This window comes from Gobio gobio (assembly GCF_949357685.1).
Source record: "Gobio gobio genome assembly, chromosome: 17".
In the NCBI taxonomy this organism is placed as follows: domain Eukaryota; kingdom Metazoa; phylum Chordata; class Actinopteri; order Cypriniformes; family Gobionidae; genus Gobio; species Gobio gobio.
The window spans coordinates 21,982,039-22,003,927 of record NC_137110.1 but is presented as its reverse complement, the minus strand read 5'-3'; the positions used below and the strand labels follow the sequence as shown (position 1 = coordinate 22,003,927).

General features: G+C 36.5%; 1 protein-coding gene across 6 annotated transcripts in view; it reads left to right on the top strand.

Annotated features, from left to right (window-relative positions):
• wwc3 (WWC family member 3) overlaps positions 1 to 21,889 on the top strand; it is a 75,615-nt gene that overhangs the window by 41,108 nt on the left and 12,618 nt on the right. For 3 of the 6 annotated variants that reach the window (XM_079841431.1, XM_079841430.1, XM_079841432.1), the window contains exons 2-11: positions 456 to 565; positions 5,229 to 5,432; positions 6,593 to 6,669; positions 9,384 to 9,463; positions 14,524 to 14,653; positions 16,015 to 16,146; positions 16,284 to 16,357; positions 19,982 to 20,230; positions 21,024 to 21,113; positions 21,851 to 21,868. In XM_079841431.1, the coding sequence (XP_079697557.1) occupies positions 456 to 565; positions 5,229 to 5,432; positions 6,593 to 6,669; positions 9,384 to 9,463; positions 14,524 to 14,653; positions 16,015 to 16,146; positions 16,284 to 16,357; positions 19,982 to 20,230; positions 21,024 to 21,113; positions 21,851 to 21,868 (1,164 nt within the window). The remainder of the gene's footprint in view (positions 1 to 455; positions 566 to 5,228; positions 5,433 to 6,592; positions 6,670 to 9,383; positions 9,464 to 14,523; positions 14,654 to 16,014; positions 16,147 to 16,283; positions 16,358 to 19,981; positions 20,231 to 21,023; positions 21,114 to 21,850; positions 21,869 to 21,889) is intronic. The other 3 variants (XM_079841434.1, XM_079841433.1, XM_079841435.1) reach the window with 1 other exon arrangement.

Sequence of the window (21,889 nt, the reverse complement as noted above, 5' to 3'; positions counted from 1 at the left end):
ATCCAGTGTCCTGGTTGTGTTTGTGGGCTGTGGGGCAGGCCTGCTTTGTGGAATGTGTTTATGGGCCGTTTCTTCCTGCAGTGCCTATATTACACACATTTTTGACCTGGGGTGAGGAGATCAGTAGCTGTTGACTGACTGAACACACATTCATTAGAGATCTCAAGGAATGCTCCAAATTCGTCAAATGTCCGCATAGCTTTGTTCATCCCAATGCAAGTCTTTGTACAAAATCGTTTTTTTTTCTACACATGCTTTTTAGGCATGAGCCATAACATACAATGTTATGAAAAATAGCGAAAGCATCTTTGCTGTTATAAATGCTCCAACTGAGTTTTTTTGTTTATGTCACTGGCATGTCAAAGACTAGTTGACTAGATTATTCCTGTACAGCACAGTTTTTAGGTGTTTTCAACTCTTGTGTTCATTTTGGCATTCTGTCTCTGTCCCTGTAGGATTACCAAGCCCCTGACCTTTGCCGACTGTGTGGGGGATGAGCTTCCTCTGGGCTGGGAGGTGGTGTATGACCAGCAGGTGGGCGTCTACTACATCGACCACATCAATAGTAAGTTTAGCTCTTTAGTTCTGTTTTTAAATGTCATATTTTTTAGATCTTGTCTATCTAGCTATTTATTTTAAACTAGAGCTGTCAATTGGTGCAGTTGTGGCCTAATGGTTAGAGAGTTCGAGGTTGCGGGTTCGAGTCTTGGCACCGACAGGAAATGTAGGCTGTGGGAGTGAATGAGCAGCGCTCTCTTTTGCTCTCATTACCCACAACCGAGGTGCCCTTGAGCAAGGCATCTAACCCCCAATTGCTCCCCGGGCACCGCAGCAAAAATGGCTGCCCACTGCTCCGTGTGTGTTTTCAATACTCACTGTTGTGTGTGTGCACTTGGATTGGTGAAATGCAGAGCACAAATTCCGAGTATGGGACACTATACTTTGCTACACGTCACATCACACTTCATATTTCAATTAATTGAATATTCTGAGTAATTAAATAATTAACAAATAATCAACTAAGTCAATTATTTGCTGAGAAAAATCTTACATTTCAAAATCCACTTTTTAGTATTTGGGGGCTCCAGAAAATGGATAAAGAAATGGAAAATATTTGTATTTATTTATTTAAAATCAAACAAAAAGCAATAAATATATATATATATATATATATATATATATATATATATATATATATATATATATATATATATATATATATATATATATATATATGTATATATATATATATATATATATATATGTATATATATATATATATATATATATGACAAAAAAATGCACAGGCAAATTTTTAATTCCAAACCAAAGTATATAATTGTTCCAAAATGTTAAATCAAATAATGTTTAGTGCAACGAAAAAAGCTAAGATGCTACAGCAGGTGCTTTTTAAATCAAATTAAGTCAATGTAATTTTAAGGTAAAATAAAAGGTAACACTTTAGAATAATGGTCATTAGTTAACATTAGTTAATGTATTCACTAACATGAACTAACTATGAGCAGTACATTTGTTACTGTATTTGTTCATCTTTGTTAACGTTAGTTAATATAAATACAGCTGTTCATGATTTGTTCATGTTAGTTCACAGTGCATTAACTAATGTTAACAAGATTTTGATAATGCAGTTATCTCTCATTAGTAAATGTTGAAATTAACATTAACAAAGATTAATAAACGCTTTATAAGTGCAGTTCATTATTAGTTAATGTTAACTAATGTGTTACCTAATAAAAATGATCATCCTATAGGCTACAGAACTGATAGTATTTCATTTCTAAAGTGCATGCATGTTCTTCTTTAGGCTACAAAAATAAGTATTTCGGCTTTTTCACAAGTTAGTCTGTTTCGTTCTCATCCGATCCAACACGAGAAGCTGAGCTGAACAAACGCTCACTATCTGCGCTTGTGCAGGGCGCCGAGAGGTGCGCTTGTGCAGGGCGCCGAGAGGTAAGCTCGTGCAACTTCAGCTCGCGCAGGAAAGCCGCTCTTCATTCCCTTCAGCGTATCTCGTCTCTTCCCTCCGTTCTCCAGTTTCCGTTTGTAACACACAAGTGACATGTTCGCGAATGATTGCAATATAGGCGTATGTGCACGCGGGCGCACTTCCGGATAAATCGGCAGAAAAATACAAAGAAAACCGGTTCCGTTTTTTGGCCGGTCAACCGGTGCATCCCTAGCCAAAAGTATTGGGACACCTCTCCAAATCATTGAATTCAGGTGTTCCAATTACTTCCATGGCCAAAGGTGTATAAAATCAAGCACCTATGCATTCATACTGCTTCTACAAACATTTGTGAAAGAATGGGTCACTCTCTGAAGCATGGAACTGTGTTAGGTGGCCACCTGTGCAATAAGTCCATTCATGAAATTTCCTCACTACTAAATATTCTACGATCAACTGTAAGTGGTATTATAACAATGTGAAAGCAATTGGGAACGACAGCAACTCAGCCATGAAGTGGTAGGCCACGTAAAATCACAGAGCGGGGTTAGCGAATGCTGAGGTGCACAATGCGCAGATGTCGCCAACTTTCTGCAGATTCATTACCTTCAGACCTCCAAAATTTGTGTGGCCTTCAGATTAGCTTGAGAACAGTGTGTAGAGAGCTTAATGGAATGGGTTTTCATAACCGAGCAGCTGCATCCAAGCCTTACATCACCAAGTGCAATGCAAAGCATTGGATGCAGTGGTGTAAAGCACGCTGCCACTGGACTCTAGAGCTGTGGAGACGTGTTCTCTGGAGTGACGAGTCACGCTTCTCTGTCTGGCAATCCGATGGATGAGTCTGGGTTTGGTGGTTGTCAGGACAATGGTATTTGCCTGACTGCATTGTTCCAAGTGGAAAGTTTGGTGGAGGGGGGGATTATGGTGTTTGGTTGTTTTTCAGGGGTTAGGCTTGGTCCTTAGTTCCAATGAAAGGAACTCCTAATGCTTCAGCATACCAAAACATTTAGGACAATTTCATGCTCCCAACTTTGTGGGAACAGTTTGGGGATGGCCCCTTCCTGTTCCAACCAGTGCACAAAGCAAGGTCCATAAAGACAAGGATGAGCGAGTTTGGTGAGGAGGAACTTGACTGGCCTGCACAGAGTCCTGACCTCAACCCGATAGAACACCTTTGGGATGAATTAGAGTGGAGACTGTGAGCCAGGCCTCTCGTCCAACATCAGTGCCTGACCAAATGCACTTCTAGAAGAATGGTCAGAAATTCCCATAAACACACTCCTAAACCTTGTGGAAAGCCTTCCTAGAAGAGTTGAAGCTGTTATAGCTGTAAAGGGTGGGCCAACTCCATAATAAACCCCGCGGATTAAGAATGGGATGTCATTAAAGTTTATGTGCATGTAAAGGCAGGCGTCCCAAAACTTTTGGCAATATAGTGTATCTGAACCTCTCTACAATTCAAAATCCTGTTATGTGAAATGTGTTCTGACTGAAAATTACATCGGCGACGATGACCTACAGCCAGTGAGAGAGAAAGATACAGGGCAGCGGGAGGTTCAAGGAGGAGTTCTAAACCATAATATTTTTTAATTTTTCTCCTTTTCGCTGCAAATCAGGGCACAGACAATTTAGATTGCAAGCTTCTTGCGGGCTATCATTTTTAATAACAATTCCAGTCTTGCATGTGTTTGCTTGTGAAACATAGTTTGCGGATGGGACAGAGTTGTCGGGCGATGTTATGCAGTGTGAAACCCCCTTTCGCCGATCCATCGTGCAGTGGGAACACAGCAGCAACTGAATACTACCCCAGATAGTCATGCAGTGTGAAAAGAACAGTGATTTGACTTTTGCAGTGTGAACTCGGCATAAGCTGTATAAACTGCTTTTGTGGGAAAACGGCTTATCACTTAATGAATCGACAGCCCATTAGCTAATCTTCAACATGTCTGCTCTTAAACATTCAATTTGGATTGGTCTATTTTTAGAGAAGTCACTGACAATTGCATGACAGGTATGTTTCAGTTTACAGCACTTCTAATTCACAGAGCTCAACATTTAAGCCTTTTCATGTGCTTGTCCTTCGGACAAGAAAATCTGTCATTCAATTGTCAGAGTACAAAAAATCGCTTGTGTGGAAAAAAATAGGATTTTTTTGTGTTGTAAATATAATTTATTCTGAAGCATCAGTGTTCAGTCAGCTTTGACATTTTAAATCTGCATATTTATGATTTTTTATAAAGGTATAATAAAATAAATAAAATGTAAAATATAAAAATATATTTTTTTTAATTGCATGTTTCCTCCTTCATTTAATTTTTTTTAATTGTATCAATAAAGTCAATTAGTCATTTACACTGAAAAATTACAACTGCATTAAAAAATTTTGAGATTGCTTTGAATATTTTTTTGAATATACAAATAAAAAATGTTTCAAAGAATGATACTTTTAAGCATGAAACTAAACCGCCAGTAGGTTGCGGCAAGTGACTGTCTTAATGAGTGAGTCATTCATTCAAACGATGAAATGAAATCAGTATCACATCTTCAATCGTGATGGTATTCACCACTCTTGGTTGTTTTGGTTAACTGTATCATATGTTTAAAATATAAAAACTCCACATTTTTAGACACAGCAAGTTAACTGAGTTTCTTTGTTCGAGCTGCGCTCATTTGTTGCGTTTTCGCCTCATGAGGCTGCGCGAGCCTCAACAGCGCAACCTTATTACCATCAGTGCATTATATATTATATTATTATTCACTATCAATCACCACCAACACTAAAGGAATGCAGAATCATTCTCGCGATTTGGTGACTCCCTAGTTATTTTTTGTCATTGACATTTAATCAGGCTACTTGTCCGGTCGGGCAAGTAAAATTCTTTCTCTTGCCCCTTCAAAAAAGCCACTTGTCCCAGACAAGCGGACAAGCGTTAATGTCGAGCCTTGATTCATTTCTATGGTATCTGCAAACAGTGACTGTCGCGTGACTCTGAACGAAATTGAATGATGTCTCTGTCTGTCTGTCTGTCTGTCTGTCTGTCTATCTATCTTTCTATCCAAATAAGTTTTTTCAGCTTAAAATATTGTTGATATTTTGGATTTGGTTGATATATGTGAATTAAGTTACTATCTTTGGTGCTAAGAATAACGCAACTGTTGTTTATGGTTATCAGTTACTGAAGAACTGGAGTATCAGTTACTGGAGTAATCTCATGGATTATGGCTTCAACACTGTGGTTTTAATGTTTCTCTCCCCCAGAGACGACCCAGATAGAGAACCCTCGCACACAATGGCGTCAGGAGCAAGAGCGCATGTTAAAGGAGTACCTGGTGGTGGCTCAGGAGGCTCTCAATGCCAAGAAAGAGATGTATCAGATCAAACAACAAAGACTCGAGCTGGCACAGCAAGAGATGCAACTCTTCAACCAGCTCACTCAGGATGACAACCGTTCCATCACCAGCTGTGAGACACGCATCACATCTCACTTTAATCACATCACACACACTGCTGATTCAGCCATCTAAAATTGCACCAACCTATTAGTCATATTGTGTGAAGTTTCAATGAAGTCATTCACTTACTTCAGTGTCACTCATTGGCTGAAATCTTATTCCTTTCCTCACTTATACTTCTATGGCCTCCTCCCTTCCTCCTCCTAGTTCAACTCGCTCCTACTTTTTCCTTCACTTTCCCCTCCCTTTCCTCCCACCATTCATCAGTTCTACTCTTACTTCCTGTTTCTAAAACACCCCTTTGCATTGTTTTAATACCCATCACTTACAATAAATTGTACATGGTTTCATGCGACATAAACAAATGTTTATATTATTAATAATATTATTAGTATTATTGGTATAACCATTAATATGAATATATTGGTGTATATTATTATCAATCCTCATATTAAGATTAATATTAGGATTAATGTTATTAAGATTAATACTAACATTATTAAGAGGATTTAAGAAGTAGTTATGTTATTTTTTTCCCCAAGTAAATATAATAAAAGATTTTGGCCAACTGCTGAATAAGGTTTTCTTTTCCAGAATTTTATTCTTTTAATTATTTTTTATTTTTCCCCTTTTCATTATGATACAAGGTCTAAAATCGAATTAATTTAAAATTCCAAAATTCAAAGTATGCTCATCAATTGATTATAGTAATTACTTACTATGAACTATGAACTATGAATTATTACTATGAATTTTCTTAATTCATCAAATGCAATATATGACCCTGAACAAATTAAAGCAGAAATCACCTGTAGATGTTTTTTATGCTATTTCTTTCTACATCAGTTTTCCTCACTTTTCCCTTTTTTCAATTTTTATGCACATATCCAGCTTTTGCAAAAAAACAAACAAAACGAAAAAATCAGTTCAGTGTTATCAGAATATCATGAAATTTCATGGCACTTTACTATATGGCACTAAGTGACATGCACCAAAGTATTTACATGGTACTAAGTACATAAAAGAAAACTGATTTCTTAGCATAACATTTGAGTAGTTTAAATTGTTTTGTATAATGTGCCGTTTATATGTGTAATACAAGGTACAATAACTGGCTACACATGTGCATGATGTGATTGTGACTTTTTGAATCATCTTTTTCTCTCATAGCTCACTCTGGTTCCTCTTCAAATGCAAAATATGACCCTGACCAAATCAAAGCGGAAATTGCCTGTAGGCGTGAGCGGGTAAGTCATTATCCTCTGAGAACAATGCCTCATACGTCAGGCCCAAGGGGAGGGGCTGGGGCCCCTCATGTGCTGTGTTGATTGTGTGTTTGTATATGTGTTATGGGGAGGTGGGTACCTTTAGGAAGAAGAGGCCTAGGTTTGGGTTCACTGCTGTGTTTCTCTGACATAGAGCTTGTTGGGCCTCTCTGAATTAGTGCGATACTACAGGAAGAGTCATTGTGTCAGAAAGCTAGTCTGTGGATGATGAACTCTTGCTCGAAATCTTGACTAAATCTGTCATGTTAAATGAATAGATAGTTCACCCAGAAACGAGAATTTAAAAGTCATTTATTTTCTCATGTATTGTTCCTATCCATGCTATCTTTTGTCATTGAAATACAGGAGAAATGGAGAAGAATATGTACACAGCTAGTTCTCATTCATAATGCCATTGCTTCAGGTTCAATTCTCACATGTGCCGACTGAACGTAGCACAGGAGTTCAAATGGAAAATTATATTTTAGATCTTTTACAGAGGGGGAGATTTTTTTTAATGAATGACTTTTCATTTAACAAACATTTTATTCTTTTCCATACTCGCAGCTGTTGTATGGTTTTAGAAGAAAAAACTGCCATTTAGAAGTTTGGGGGTAGCATCATTAAAAAAAAAAAAAAAGATCTTATGCTTACCAAGTCTGGGTTTATTTTATCCAAAATACAGTAATTGTATTACAATATAAAATAAGTATTTTCTATTTTTATGTAAACTGCCGTTCAAAATGTTTTGATCAGTATTATAGTTTTAATGTTTTAATGTACAAAAGATTCTATTTAAAATAAATGTTATTCTTTTGAACTTTCTATTCATCAAAGAACATTGATAATAATCATAAATGTTTCTTGAGCAGCAAATCAGCACATTAGAATGATTTCTGAAGGAACATTTGACACTGAAGATTGGAGTAATCTTCTTGCATCACAGAAATAAATAACATTTATTCAAATATATTCAAATATAAAAGTTATTTTACATTTAAATACTATTTCACAATATTACTGGGGTTTTTTGTATTTTAAACCGATCAAAAATTTTGAAAGGCAGTGTATAATGTATTCCTGTGAAGGCAAAGCTGAATTTTTAGCAGCCATTACTCAAGTCTTTAGTGTCACATGATCCTAATCACTCTAATATCCTGATTTGGTACTCAGGACATGTTTATCATTATCAAAGTTGAAAACGTGAAAATCTGCATTTGTTTTGTTTGTTTACATTTTATAATGTTCTCTGAGGTCCACTTATAATGTTCACATCAAAATGTAGAAGTAATAGGCTATTTTTAATCCTTTTTGACCGTCTCTTTAAAACACTCGTCGGCATGGTCGTTGTGCCGCATTTAAGATTTGGGAGTAAACGCCCACTGCTATGATTGCGTAACAGTTTTGGCATATTTCTTATGATTATCACAGTTGAAAATGGTTCTGCTTTTTTAATATCTTTGTGGATTTTTTTTCTTCAAATATCTTTCAAGAATAGAAAGTTAAAAGAACAGAACATCTTTTGTAATAAATATCTTTACTGTTGCTTTTGATAAATTTAATGCATCTTATTATGTATTAATTGCTTAAAAAAATACTGACCTCAAATATCTGAACGCTAGTTTATATAGGAAAGAAAATGCCACACACCAGTCACATGGGCTACTTTTAACAATCTGTTTTTGGTCCTTTTTGGAGTTTGACAGGCGTTTAAACTGTCATTGTATGGAAAACTTTTTTTTGTGTGTTTTATGAAACAAATGACTAGCCTGACAAGCCAGACCCACATCAAGATGTTGGGTCTGGGAACACACCATTGGCAGGGCTCAATCCGAGGGGCGGGATAAACGGTTGTCTTTCAAATTCCCTCTGTACGCAATAAGATAGCGCTACAACCAACCAGAGCAACGGAGAAGGTTAAGCAGAGCTATTTGATAGATTAAACTTTTGCCTTATCCGGTCGGCAAAACTCAGAACACATCTTCCTTTTTTAAGAATGACTTCAGTGCCGTTCTTTGTTCTTTTCTCAAAGAAAAGCTTAACTCCAAGTCTTCCAGAGTCGCGGCCAAAGCTGATTCGAAAGACCGCTGTTCGCCAGCTTCTTTGTTTTCAAGTAGCACGCGGAACCGCCGCAACTCTGCCGTCATTATATTAAGCCCGCCCACTAACTCTATACACGATGTGAATGGCCTGACCAGAGTTTGTTTTTTCCAGCTCGCAAGCCAACGGAGAGTTGCTAGACGCCCTGGCTGCAAATTATATTTGCTGCCGCTAGGGTGCATCTAGATTTCTAGGCTAACAAAAGACTGCATTCAGAGAAAATTATAATAACATAATGAATTAACTATTTCTTTAAGACTTTTAGCATAGAACAGAAAGTGTAAAACCCATTTTATAGCAAATAGTCTCTACATTATGTCATATTTGGTCTTCTGTGGCTTGTTGCCTACATACCTGGTTGGTTTTTGCTGTATATTAAATGACCCTACATTCCTCCTTTGCGGTTTTCAGAGGGCTGTGCTGTGTGTATGTGTGTGTTTAAGGTCGTTTTAAGTTCCTGTGTATGTTGGGCGGGTCGGGAAACATTAGACATATCTCTACTGATGACTCAACGTTTTTTTGCGACGATGGTGTCTCTGAGGGAATCCCACTGTGTGTTTTGATGTCTATTGACCGAGTGGCTCTTGTGTCCACAGCTCTCCAGACTCAAACAGGAGCTGGCTCAGATGAGACAGGAGCTGCAGTACAAGGAAATGGGAGTGGAGACCCTACAAGAGTGAGTTAAATTGAGTTAAACCCTTCCTCACACACTTGTACACACAGAGAGCATGGATAGATTAAGTGCATTCATTAGTGGTGCTTTTATGGCAGGCATCACTAGTAGGCCTGCTATTGCTACTACATAAGGTTAGGGGTTAGTATTAAAATATTTAACTTCGGCATACAAAATGTCCTGCACTAGATCTTGGGGGAGAGGTGTTCTACTTCTTGTTTAAGCGATCAGATTTTTGTCTGGCAGATGACATCTAAAAGGGGAAAAGGGACAAGAATGCCAAAGAGGCCGACTTTGGAACAGTAAGAAACTACTTAGCAACCAACAAGATCAGCTTAGCAATTTCAAAGCGAAGCAATCTCATCGCAATCACCATCACATTTTAAAATGTAAAATGTATAGAAATCTAGCATAAAGTTGTATTTTTCCTCCCCGCCCCGCGATACATGACCCCACCCTGTCAAAAACTGTCATTAGTTTCTTTTCCTGCTTTGTCTTATGTTTCCTGTTTATTCATGTTTCTGTTTGTGTGTGTCTCTGTTTGAATAGTTGTCTTTTAACTGAAACTTTTCCAAGTTTGTGGACAGGTTCAGAGAGTGCACATCAAATAAGAAACCATTTGATATCAGTCTGTATTTGCACAGCTCACTTTTGACAAAGTCAATCAGTTTTTTCTATTGTTCATATCACCTCCCTCAAACTGTCTCTTGGGGACAGTATGTTAGCAACAACAAAATGACTTGGAATTACGTAAAGTTGAACATGTTCTAATTTGGTTATATACACTACTATTAAAAAAGTTTGGGGTCAGTAAGATTTTTTAAAAGAAATTAATACATACAATTTGTATTACATTTGGGAAAATTTACATTTAATCAAAAGTGACATTAAAGACATTTATAATGTTACAAAAAATGCCGTTCTTTTGAACTTTACATATATTCATCAAAGAATCCTAAAAAAAGTATCATCGTTTCCACAAAAATATTAAGCTGCACAACTATTTTAAACATTAATTTCTTTCACAAACAATAAAAAATCTTACCAACCCCAAGCTTTTGAAAGATAGTGTATAGCATAAGCATAAGTGTATAGTTATCTTCACCGCAAAGGATTTCCTGATGGCAGAAGTGGACTCTTTTTGAAGTATTTTATTTTGACATTTTTTTTTTCTACTCAACTACATTTTTCTAGTATATGTAATTTATCAATACTTTTTACTACACTAAATTTCATTCATTTTTATTTATTTAATTGAAAAAAAATTTTTTTAAAGAAAGTACTACATTTTTTATGTAATTAAGTATTAAATGATATTCAATATGAAACATAGTTCAGTAAAAAGTACAATATTATGCTTTGGAATGTTGTGAAGGAAAAGTTTTCCCAAGAAAAACACTGAATCATGTACTTAAGCAGAGTAAAAATCTTCACTACTGTCTGCCTCTGCCTGATGGTAATACTTGCAAGGCAGGAGAAATGGTGTTAAAGTTTTAGGTAAGTTTAGGCTTCATGTTTTGGTTCAAAGCTTCTAATTTTTTCATCCACGTATCCGACATGCAAATATTGTTCAAGACAACATAGCTGTTGGTTACATTTTGAATTGCAAGCATATTATCATTGTAGCACAATGGGGGACCAATCTTTTATTTTAAAAGTTATTATGGATATTAATGTGGGTAATGAATTGGCTCAGTCATATTCTTAACATTTCAGGGTAAAAGATTGATTTTTATTTTGGTTAGAGGTTTAAATCCAATCCTACCCAGTTTGAAAGTAATCAATAGCTGTTTTGCTAGCACTCTAGTAATATTTTGTCAAGTAGAAAGTGTTCTTCATTTAGACAAGGCCGTCATTATACTTAGCATAGCTAGCTAGCATTCAGAGCCAATTTCAGCCCTAATTTCACTATTATTCAGTTCAGTGGAGCAGCAAACCAAAGAGTTACCAGATACCAAACTCTTAAAAAATCCAAATTAGTTACCTGCTCTGCAAATGTCTGACTAAACATACTTTTCTTATACTTTTCTGCTTTCAGCACTAAAATATACAAAATAGAATAGTTGTTTGGATGCTGTGTTTTGAATTGCAGTGAAGCTGTTTTGCAGTGAATGATTTTTCATAATTTAGATTTTTTAGTGATCCGGGAATAAGTGTAGGGAATTTGACCTAAACCAACAAAAAAGTTTTTTGTGTGTGTGTATGTCTGGAAAAGGAGACTCCACCTCAGGAAGAGGATGCACCAGTTGACTGTGGGTTGCCAAGGCAGGAAAAGCTCAATAAGCAGAGAAAGAGTGAGAGTCCGGAGTAAAGAGAACGAGAGGAGGGGTGGGAAGAGATGAGGAGGGGGCAAAAAGTGCTTGAAAGCCTTTTGAAAAACACTGAGATATCTGGCAGCAAATTCCTCCCTGCTTCCTGCATCCCAGTGAGGACCCTTATCTCTTAGATAGTACACAACTCTACTTGCTCCCAGAATAGCAAGATTAACTCTTTACTCAGAGCTGTAAGAAAATGGAAGCTCCCGTCTTGACATGAGTCGTGAGAGCCTTGGGACCTCTGTCGTTTCTTACTGTCAGCTTACTTTTTATTTGAAGTCAGTCTAATGTTTAGTTGAATATTTTGGGAAAATGTGTTGCTAGTGTCCAACAGCAGTCACCGTACTGTAACGTCGCATCAAAGCATTACTGTCTGAGACATTTTTTTAATAGAATCAAGTGGCAGCATTTTTTTATTACATATTAGCATTAATAAATTAAATGTGTGTATATGTATGTATGTGTGTGTGTATGTATATATGTATGTATATATATATTATATTATATTATATTATATTATATTATATTATATTATATTATATTATATTATATTATATTATATTATATTATATTATATTATATTATATTATATTATATTATATTATATTATATTAATTATATTATATTAATTATATTATATTAATATATATATATTATATATATATAATATATATTTATATTATATATATATATAATATATATCTTCTTCTTCTTTCTTTTTTTTTGCTCGTATGTGACTCAGTTCTGTTATTTTCATAACAGTGTGAACAGCACAAACCACATGAAATCTGATTTTATTTTATTTTTTAGATTCTTATTTGGGCCACTTCCATATCGTGGTACTAAATTAGATACATGTCTGATGTTTTGCAATGCGACCTCAGTCTGAGCAGTCATATCGGAATTCTTGCGAATTTTACATCACTCTAGAGATCAACATTCGTCACAATTATGTGCTGATAGGAGTCACTCAAAAGGTTTTACATACTGGTAGTTTATTTGGTCACTCAGTTAATATAGAAGACAGAAGTGACAATGGAGTGGAGGGACACTGAGCTCTAAGCATCAAGAATCATGATGACAGCTCTTTACAAGAAAAATCTGAGGGAAAACTACAAACTACAAAAACTGTCTTCTCTTTCTCCTCATCCATGAATGTTAAACACTGATTTCAGTCTTCTCAATGTTTACGTCTATATGACAGCATAACATGTAATAACACATAACATAACATGTAACATAACATAACATAACACTGTTAGATGTAAGATTCATCTTAATTAAACACCCACTTCAAAATAAATTTGTTCATATATCTATAGGAAAACTTAAATTTGAATGGTCTTAAGATCACTTCCCTCCCCTTTCATCCTGTCTTTTTCACTTTCTACATCTTAAAAACTAGCAGCCGGCATGTCTGTTCTGTGTCACCAGGCAGTCGTGCGCTGCGGTATTGGGGTGGAAAGGGTGGGTAGATGTCCGTAGTAGCCTGGCAGACTCGGGCCCTGGTCAGGCAGGGCTGTGAAAGGTTGGAGGTTTGAAGGGGGAAACAAAGCCCTGCTTGTGTGGAAAGGAGGAGAGGAAGAGGCAGGGCAGGCAAGCTGACAGTACCTGCTGTTGGAGGAGGGTGGCCTGCAGGAAGTGGCCTATGGCAGGAGCTCAGGCGCCACGCCAGAGACATGCTGATGTAAAAGGCATGCTTTACGCAGTCTCTCCCCCACTCTTGTGATTATAACCATCAGTTTCTGCAACTTAAGAATCATAGATTTCATCTCATATATTTTCATTTTCATTATGACCTGAATGACAGCTTAAGAGATTAACGTTTTTGCTGTATGCAATATTGAGAAACAAAACATTTGTATTGCTATCCCGTTCAATTTGATGAACGTTACACATTTTTAAAGCTAGTTTGGCTGGTTGTTTCTGTTTCTAGAATGGCATTCTGTCTCTATGCCCAACATTTCAGGCATTGCACTCTGGAGGATATATATCCCACAGTGCTTTGGTGCTTTAGAAGGCAGACATTCCCCGACAAGAGGGTTTTAGTGCAGTGCTCTCCAGTTTCACTCGCCTAATTATTATGCCTTTGAGACCAGAAGCTGGTTTAAGTTAAAACAATATTATTCCAACATGGCTAAATGGTTAACCAGTCTGTTAGACAGGTCAGTGAGGCAAGTTTTAATAAATCTAAGCTCACGTCTACAGCTGCCATCTCACGTTTTCCCTTAAAGAGCAATAGATTTTTCTCTCTTTAACATTCTCGCACAATTCTGTATGACTTAGACGGCGGTATATTCGCTTTGTGTGGAGCAGTGAAGTTGGCTTGGCTCTGGTAGAGTAACACCCTGTTTGGCGTAAATAAACTCTGATGTCATTTCTAGTATAACTCTTTATAATTAGTTGGGCGACACTAAGAGGCTAAGATTCTTTAAACCATATTTAGATGTTTATGAACATACACATCCAGGCGCAGTCTTGTGCACGGCCATGGAGAATGAAACACAATGTCAATCTACATTTAGATTAATCTGGGCTGCATTTACAGCAGCAAATTGTGTTTAATAGAGAGTCAGAGGAAATGATGACATATGCCTACTAGGCCTTGATTTGATCTACTAGACCATTACTCCAATGTAGTATTGTGTGTAAGAAAGAAACCTGCATGTTTGTACCTCAAGAACAATTAATGTCAGCAGATTAACAACATGGCTGATGGTTTGTTCACTTTTGTGTTGTGTTGAGCAGAATTGACCGGAAGATGTCCAGCAGTCAGACCAACTACAAATTAGATGAAGCACAGGCCATCTTCAGCGAGCTCCGCAGCATTAAAAAAGCCATCAGCACCGGCGAGAAGGAGAGGCAGGACCTCATCCAGGTCAGAAAATCCATCATCTTCATAGATTTTTTCCTTGAAAGAGGAAATGTATTTTAATATTTTTATACTTTTAGTATTTGTATTATTTTATTTTTTGATTTAAAGGGTTAGTTCACCAAAATATTGAAAATGAGCCCATGATTTACTCACCCTCAAGCCATTCTATGTGTATATGACATTCTTCTTTTAGACCAATACAATTGGAGTTATATAAAAAAATGTCATGGCTCTTCCAAGCTCTATACTGGCAGTGAATGGGTGTTTCTGTTTTGAAGTCAATAAAAGTGCATCTATCCATCATAAACGATATCCACACGGCTCCGGGGGGTTAATAAAGGCCTTCTGAAGTGAAGCGATATCCATATTTGAAACTTTATAAACTAAAATAACTGGCTTCCGACAGATGGCTGTATGCATCAATTTACGGCGAAAGAGAAACCCAACTTGACGCATGACGTATTGACGAATACGGAAGCGCAGAGGATGGAGCAAAACAAAACACCGGTCATGATGAATTAGAAGTCTGAAACAAGAATTGTTAAAGAGAAATGCCAGAGGATTTCGATATAAGAGAAGAGGAGCTTGAGTTTGTTGCCCAGCCCTATTTGTTTGAACCACGAGAGGCGTCAAAGCTTGCGGTACTCCTACATCCTGCGTCATATATCGCATTGACTTGCGTAGGCCGTCTGCCGGAAGCTAGTTTTTATAGTTTTAAATATGGATATTTTTCTTACTCAAATGTATCGCTTCGCTTCAGAAGGCCTTTATTAACCTCCCGGAGCCGTGTGGAACACTTTTGTGATAGATAGATCAGCCATTCACTGCTATTATAAATCTTGGAAGAGTCAGGACATTTTTTAAATATAACTCCGATTGTATTCATCTGAAAGAAGAATGTCATGTACACTAGGATGGCTTGAGGGTGAGTAATCCATGGGCTAATTTTCATTTTTGGGTGAACTATCCCTTTAATGCCAAGGTAACTGTGGAAACACATCATCACAGTGTTGTTTTAAAAAACTCTCATTCAATTCAGCTCTTTTCTTGGGTGTAACACCCACTTTTCACAATCCAGTCAATCCCTAATGGATAAAATCAAGTCCTGCCCTTAATTTTTTTTTCTCTTTGAAAATCCTGATGCACTCAGAATTATGTCACGTTACTGAGGTATACTAAAATGCACCAATGCATACTGAATAGACATTCATATCTCCCCTAATTTATTATTCATTTTAACACCTTCAGCCTTCTCTCAGATATCTTTTGTTTTAAGAGGTGCTGCCATCTTGTGGTCATAACTGATTACTGGGAATTTCTGTTATGAATATCACTTTAATTTGTTGTTCTTTTGCTGTGCACAGAGCCTGGCCAAGCTGACGCTGAACTTCTGTGACTCCATTAATGAGGTGGCTAACAATGCAGAAACCCTGGGTGACTCCTGTAGTGTACAACAATACACAGACACTGGCTGCCAGACTGATCTGATGGGAGAGGTTTGTCAGGATCTTGTTTTGTGCAACGGAAGTTTCAGTTGTTTTACATTTGACAGTATGATTTTGTGCCATCACAGAGATGCAATTAAAGTCATTTTTCTAAATATTTTTTTTAAATTGTAATTCCTCTTTTACAGTTTGGCACCCAGGAGCCATCAATGCTTGCAGACAGAGTCAAACTCAATTGGCAGTATGAAGAGGCTAAAAAAAAGTAAGTGGATTTGCAACACTGCACAACAGTTGGTTGCTGGACGCAAGATAAAATCCTATTAATTTTCTCTATAGAGAAATAGATTTTTCAGAATAACCTGTAAACCTTTTATGACAGACCTACTCTCAGGTTGTTAAAGTTTCATATACGCGATATATACAGAATTCAAATGTCAGTCACTGTGTCCCAATTCGCATACTATCCATCCTAAATATTCAAAATTAGAATGAGTGTGTCCTAAATCATAGTATGTTGAATTGAGTATTCCAAAGATACCTGGATGGTCTTTTTCCAGTTATAATCCAAAGTGCAGATCCGTGTACACTCTAATGACTAATATTACCCACAACACATTGCATGTTGGATGAGGATTTGATTAGAACTACAAACACAAATAAAAAGTGTTAACTACAAACATGGCGGATGTGTGAGCTGGTTAAGGGACGAAAAAAACATTCAATGTTATACACATTATATTTCATCTGCAACAACATTGCAAACTTTAACAAAGATAAGTTTGGTCATTCATTTTTAAATGCATCATTATGCAAACACATGAGGGGAGTTCTCCGCAAAGACCCAAACTATTTTGCTCTCTGATATGGTAGGACATTATATTAAATTGAATGTTCAGGATTTTAACTGTGACAAGATGATTGGCTTGCCTACTATTTCGCTACACACTCAGAAGTATGTACTTTTTTTTCACAAAAACAGTACATACTTTTAGAGAATAGTACAAGTAGGCAAATTGTGACTCAGCAAGTGTGATTTCAGCATCATACTTTAAAAAAAAAGTATGATGATATGTAATGCATCATGAAATGTCTATGCAATGCGTCAAAATACGAAAATGCCCACTTCTATATGAAATGGTTCCTAGATATGCATGGGGCCCCATGTTTTTTTTTACCCATTTTTCATCTACAGGGAGTGCAGAATTATTAGGCACGTTGATTTTCTGATCATATTTTTTTCCAGGCATATTTGACCAATTCCAAACCACAGTAATCCTAATAACTACTATTGATTTAGTATTTAATAATGTATAAGTGATATATAATTGTTCATGAAGGCTGGAAATGAAAATCGCCTTATATTCAGGTGTGCAGAATTATTAGGCATGTTTTCTTTTACAGATAAATTGAGCCAAAAAAGAGATTTAACTCAGACTGAAAAGTCAAAAAGTATTAAATGCCCATGAGAAGGATGCAATACTAATGCAATACTAGACATTGCAGTTAAGGCATGACCATTGGACAGTGAAATGCTCGTTGGGTCAGCAGGATCTGACAAAAACAGGTGGTGAAGAAAAGACACCTGTTAACTGCAAAAGAATTAAGAATTAAGGTGAAGAATTAAGGGTGAAACCATCAGGAACCCTTTAGTCTCCAGCGCCACCATTTTCCAAAGCTGCAACCTACCTGGAGTCTCCAGAAGTGCAAGGTGTCAGGATCTCAGAGACTTCAGTTAGGTAAAGAATCCTTAAAAATGACCCCCACTAGATAAGAATCACAAGCTGAAGTGTTGTAAAATACATGAAGGTTTTTTTATAGGCTTTATGGACAGATAGGTTGAGAGTGACTCTTGAAGGACCAGCACCACATCCTCTAGTACCACTGTTTGAAGAATTCATCTTCCAGAATCTGGCAGTACATTTTGGGAGTTCATTTTAGTCCATCCTGAAGTCCGTTTTGCAGAGATGGACTAAAAATGAACTCCCAAAACGTACTGCCAGATTCTGGAAGATGAATTCTTCAAACAGTGGTACTAGAGGATGTGGTGCTGGTCCTTCAAGAGTCACTCTCAACCTATCTGTCCATAAAGCCTATAAAAAAACCTTCTTCATGTATTTTACAACACTTCAGATTGTGATTCTTATCTAGTGGGGGTCATTTTTTAGGATTCTTTACCTAACTGAAGTCTCTGAGATCCTGACACCTTGCACTTCTGGAGACTCCAGGTAGGTTGCAGCTTTGGAAAATGGTGGCGCTGGAGACTAAAGGGTTCCTGATGGTTTCACCCTTAATTCTTCACCTTAATTCTTAATTCGGTTGCAGTTAACAGGTGTCTTTTCTTCACCACCTGTTTTTGTCAGATCCTGCTGACCCAACGAGCATTTCACTGTCCAATGGTCATGCCTTAACTGCAATGTCTAGTATTGCATAAGTATTGCATCCTTCTCATGGGCATTTAATACTTTTTGACTTTTCAGTCTGAGTTAAATCTCTTTTTTGGCTCAATTTATCTGTAAAAGAAAACATGCCTAATAATTCTGCACACCTCAGTATAAGGTGATTTTCATTTCCAGCCTTCATGAACAATTATATATCACTTATACATTATTAAATACTAAATCAATAGTAGTTATTAGGATTACTGTGGTTTGGAATTGGTCAAATGTGCCTGGAAAAAAAATATGATCAGAAAATCAACGTGCCTAATAATTCTGCACTCCCTGTATTATGCAAATATCATAAGTCAAATCACTTTGAAAGTTGCATCACACCTCCCAAACCACCTGATTTTAGTCCTGTGATTTCAAGGAGCAGAAGTTTTATGACTAAGGAACTGTATGATCATGTGCCTCGTCCATTGCCTTTAAGGGAAACCCTGTCTGGATTTGCTGTGTAACAATATTGCTACTACTTCTCTGTAGATTTTAGTGGTTTGTATAAAAGTAGAGTGGTGGATTGATGTGGCCTACATTACATTTGGAAGCTCTTCCATATTGTAGGAGGAACTGGTGCTGTAGTTTTTGGCTTCTTTATTATAAGAGTGGGTCCATGCAAACCTTTTTACAAGATGCATGTTTCCATAGCAACAGAGTTGGCCACTGAGTGCCAAGTATGACATCAGAGAGAGAGAGAGAGGGGAAAGGGGAGAAAGAGAGTGAGAGGAAAAGAAAGCTGTGGAAACTTGCATGCTCTCTGACTGAGTCACAATATCTGAACTCCAAAGTGCAGAAACACAATTACTCATGCTAAACATAAAGTTCTTTAATGTTTTTACAAACACTCATACACATATCAACAATATTACATGCTGGACATGCCATTAATTCTATAATTCTATTTACCATTATTATTTATTTTACTACTGGTTCTTTTCAGTTTTAAAATAAAATGCGACCAAAAATGTTATTACAATTTAAAATAACAATTGAATATATATGTAAAATAAAATTGTAATATATTTTTAAATGTAATTTATTCCTGTGATGGTAAAGGTGAATTTTCAGCAGCCATTACTCCAGTCTTCAGTGTCACATGATCCTTCAGAAATCATTCTAATAGCTGATTTGGTGCTTAAGAAACATTTCTTATTATTATCGATGTTGAAAACCGTTTTGCTGCTTAATATCTTTTGCAGAAGCCCTGCTAAAAAAATGTTTAGGGTTATTTGATGAATAGAAAGTTCAAAAGAACAGCATTTATTTAAATAATTTATTTATTTAATTTAAATTTAAAAGTCTATCTTGAATATAAGTTTCTGAATGATGGATTGATTAGTATTGAATTGATGTAATACTAATCATGGACCTGTACGCTTAACCTATGTGAACAGTCTGCATTTATCAGTTTACAGAAGTTAAGATGATCCCTTGTTGTCTCGCTCTCTCAGGATGTCCAGTATTCAGCATCAGTTGGCCCAGTTGGACAGTGAGAGCTGGTCGGGACGCGCAGAGGCCGACCGGGATCTGGACTGTCTGCAGCTGCTCCGGGAGAAGGAGGCCCTGCTCCAGGAGATCACTCTGCTCAGCCAGCAGAAGCACTCCTCCGAGACTCTGCTCCAGCTACAGGAGGAGAAACGCAGGCTGGAGGAAGAGGTGCAGAAAGCCCAGATTGTCCAGAGTCAGGGGGCCAATCAGAGGTCAGAATTTATTTTTCAATACACAGTCATGTATGTTGATCTTTAACAAATGTGGTATTCTAAAAGAAGATCACTTCTAATGGATTTTTGCATTTTTAATTGGCGGAATGTTCTCAAGGATATCTCCGGTGTTGTAGACCAAAGTAAAGTATGTTACAATCGTGCGGGAAAAAGAATAGTTGCACTAGCATGGCGATAATGAAAAGCACGTCCTGTAAACATAATATACCTCCACTCAAAACATGGTGGTAGAATTATGTATTCGTTATCAACAAATCTTGCGAACAAAATAGTTCTGTAAAAGTTTTGTAAATGCCTGCAGAGGTAAATAAGGGTGCCCTCATTTCCCCACTGAACAAAGCAGATGTGCTTGTGCCAGCTCTGATCTGCTCATTATGAGCATTTCATATCTGAGACCTCAGCTGAGACATATAAGGGTCTTTTTTTCATATTACGTCAATATACATATAAGCTTTCATACCCTCACCTGCATATTTTTCTGTAATGTAATGAATATTGATGCATTTTATTTGTCACATTAGGATCCATAAAATGGTAGAATAGTATTTTCCTGTGATGGCCAAAATTAAATTTAATAACAAATCTTAAATGACTATAGTTTAGCTACTTCTGGCAGACTATGCACTGAAATCATTTCCAGTTTTGCACAATTAACAATTGAACAAATAGTATTGCATTTGTGATATACACTCTGTGATTCTTTGAAATCAAGCAGACATCAAATGACTCAGTATCATTATTTAACTTTATCAAATGTGTGTATGTTGTGTAGGATATTACAGCAGGAGAAGAGGAATGTACTTATGAGGCAACTAGAGGAAGCCACCCGTATCACCACCTATCTACACTCTCAACTAAAGAGGTATATCACACACAACCTGAACACCCTCATACAAACCTGATTCAGAAGGCAGAAAACAAGCTGTCAGTTTAACACATGTATGTAATTATTATTATTATTATATAATAATAATAGATAAATAAAATAAGAAATAAATAAGAACATTTAGGTGTGTGTGTGTGTGTGTGTGTGTGTGTGTGTGTGTGTGTGTGTGTGTGTGTGTGTGTGTGTGTGTGTGTGTGTGTGTGTGTGTGTGTGTGTGTGTGTGTGTGTGTGTGTGTGTGTGTGTGTGTGTGTGTGTGTGTGTGTGTGTGTGTGTGTGTGTGTGTGTGTGTGTGTGTGTGTGTGTGTGTGTGTGTATAAATTAATACAAATTAATGCGTAGATTAATATATATTAAATTATACTTTTATTAATATTATTTGTAAAATGTATTTATACTGTATTAAATGTAATATTTTAATAAGTAATTTAAAAAAAGATGACTTTTGGCTGTAAGTCACTAATGCACTTCTGTTCAATAAGCAACATATTGACAACATATTGTCAATAAACAAAATAAACAACATATTGACTTTTGAAAACTCTTTTCTAAAGCCTTTTTCATCTACCACCGTAATGTATTGAATTATTATCATTTGGCTTTTGCAAATATTCTATCAAATATTGATAGAATATTCAGTGTGATTATTGGCTACTGATTTGATTAAGAAGCAAACCATGTAATATGATTTTTCTTTTTCTTTTTTATCAATTAGCACCCCTAATCAAAAGAGGTAATGATAAAAACATAAAGA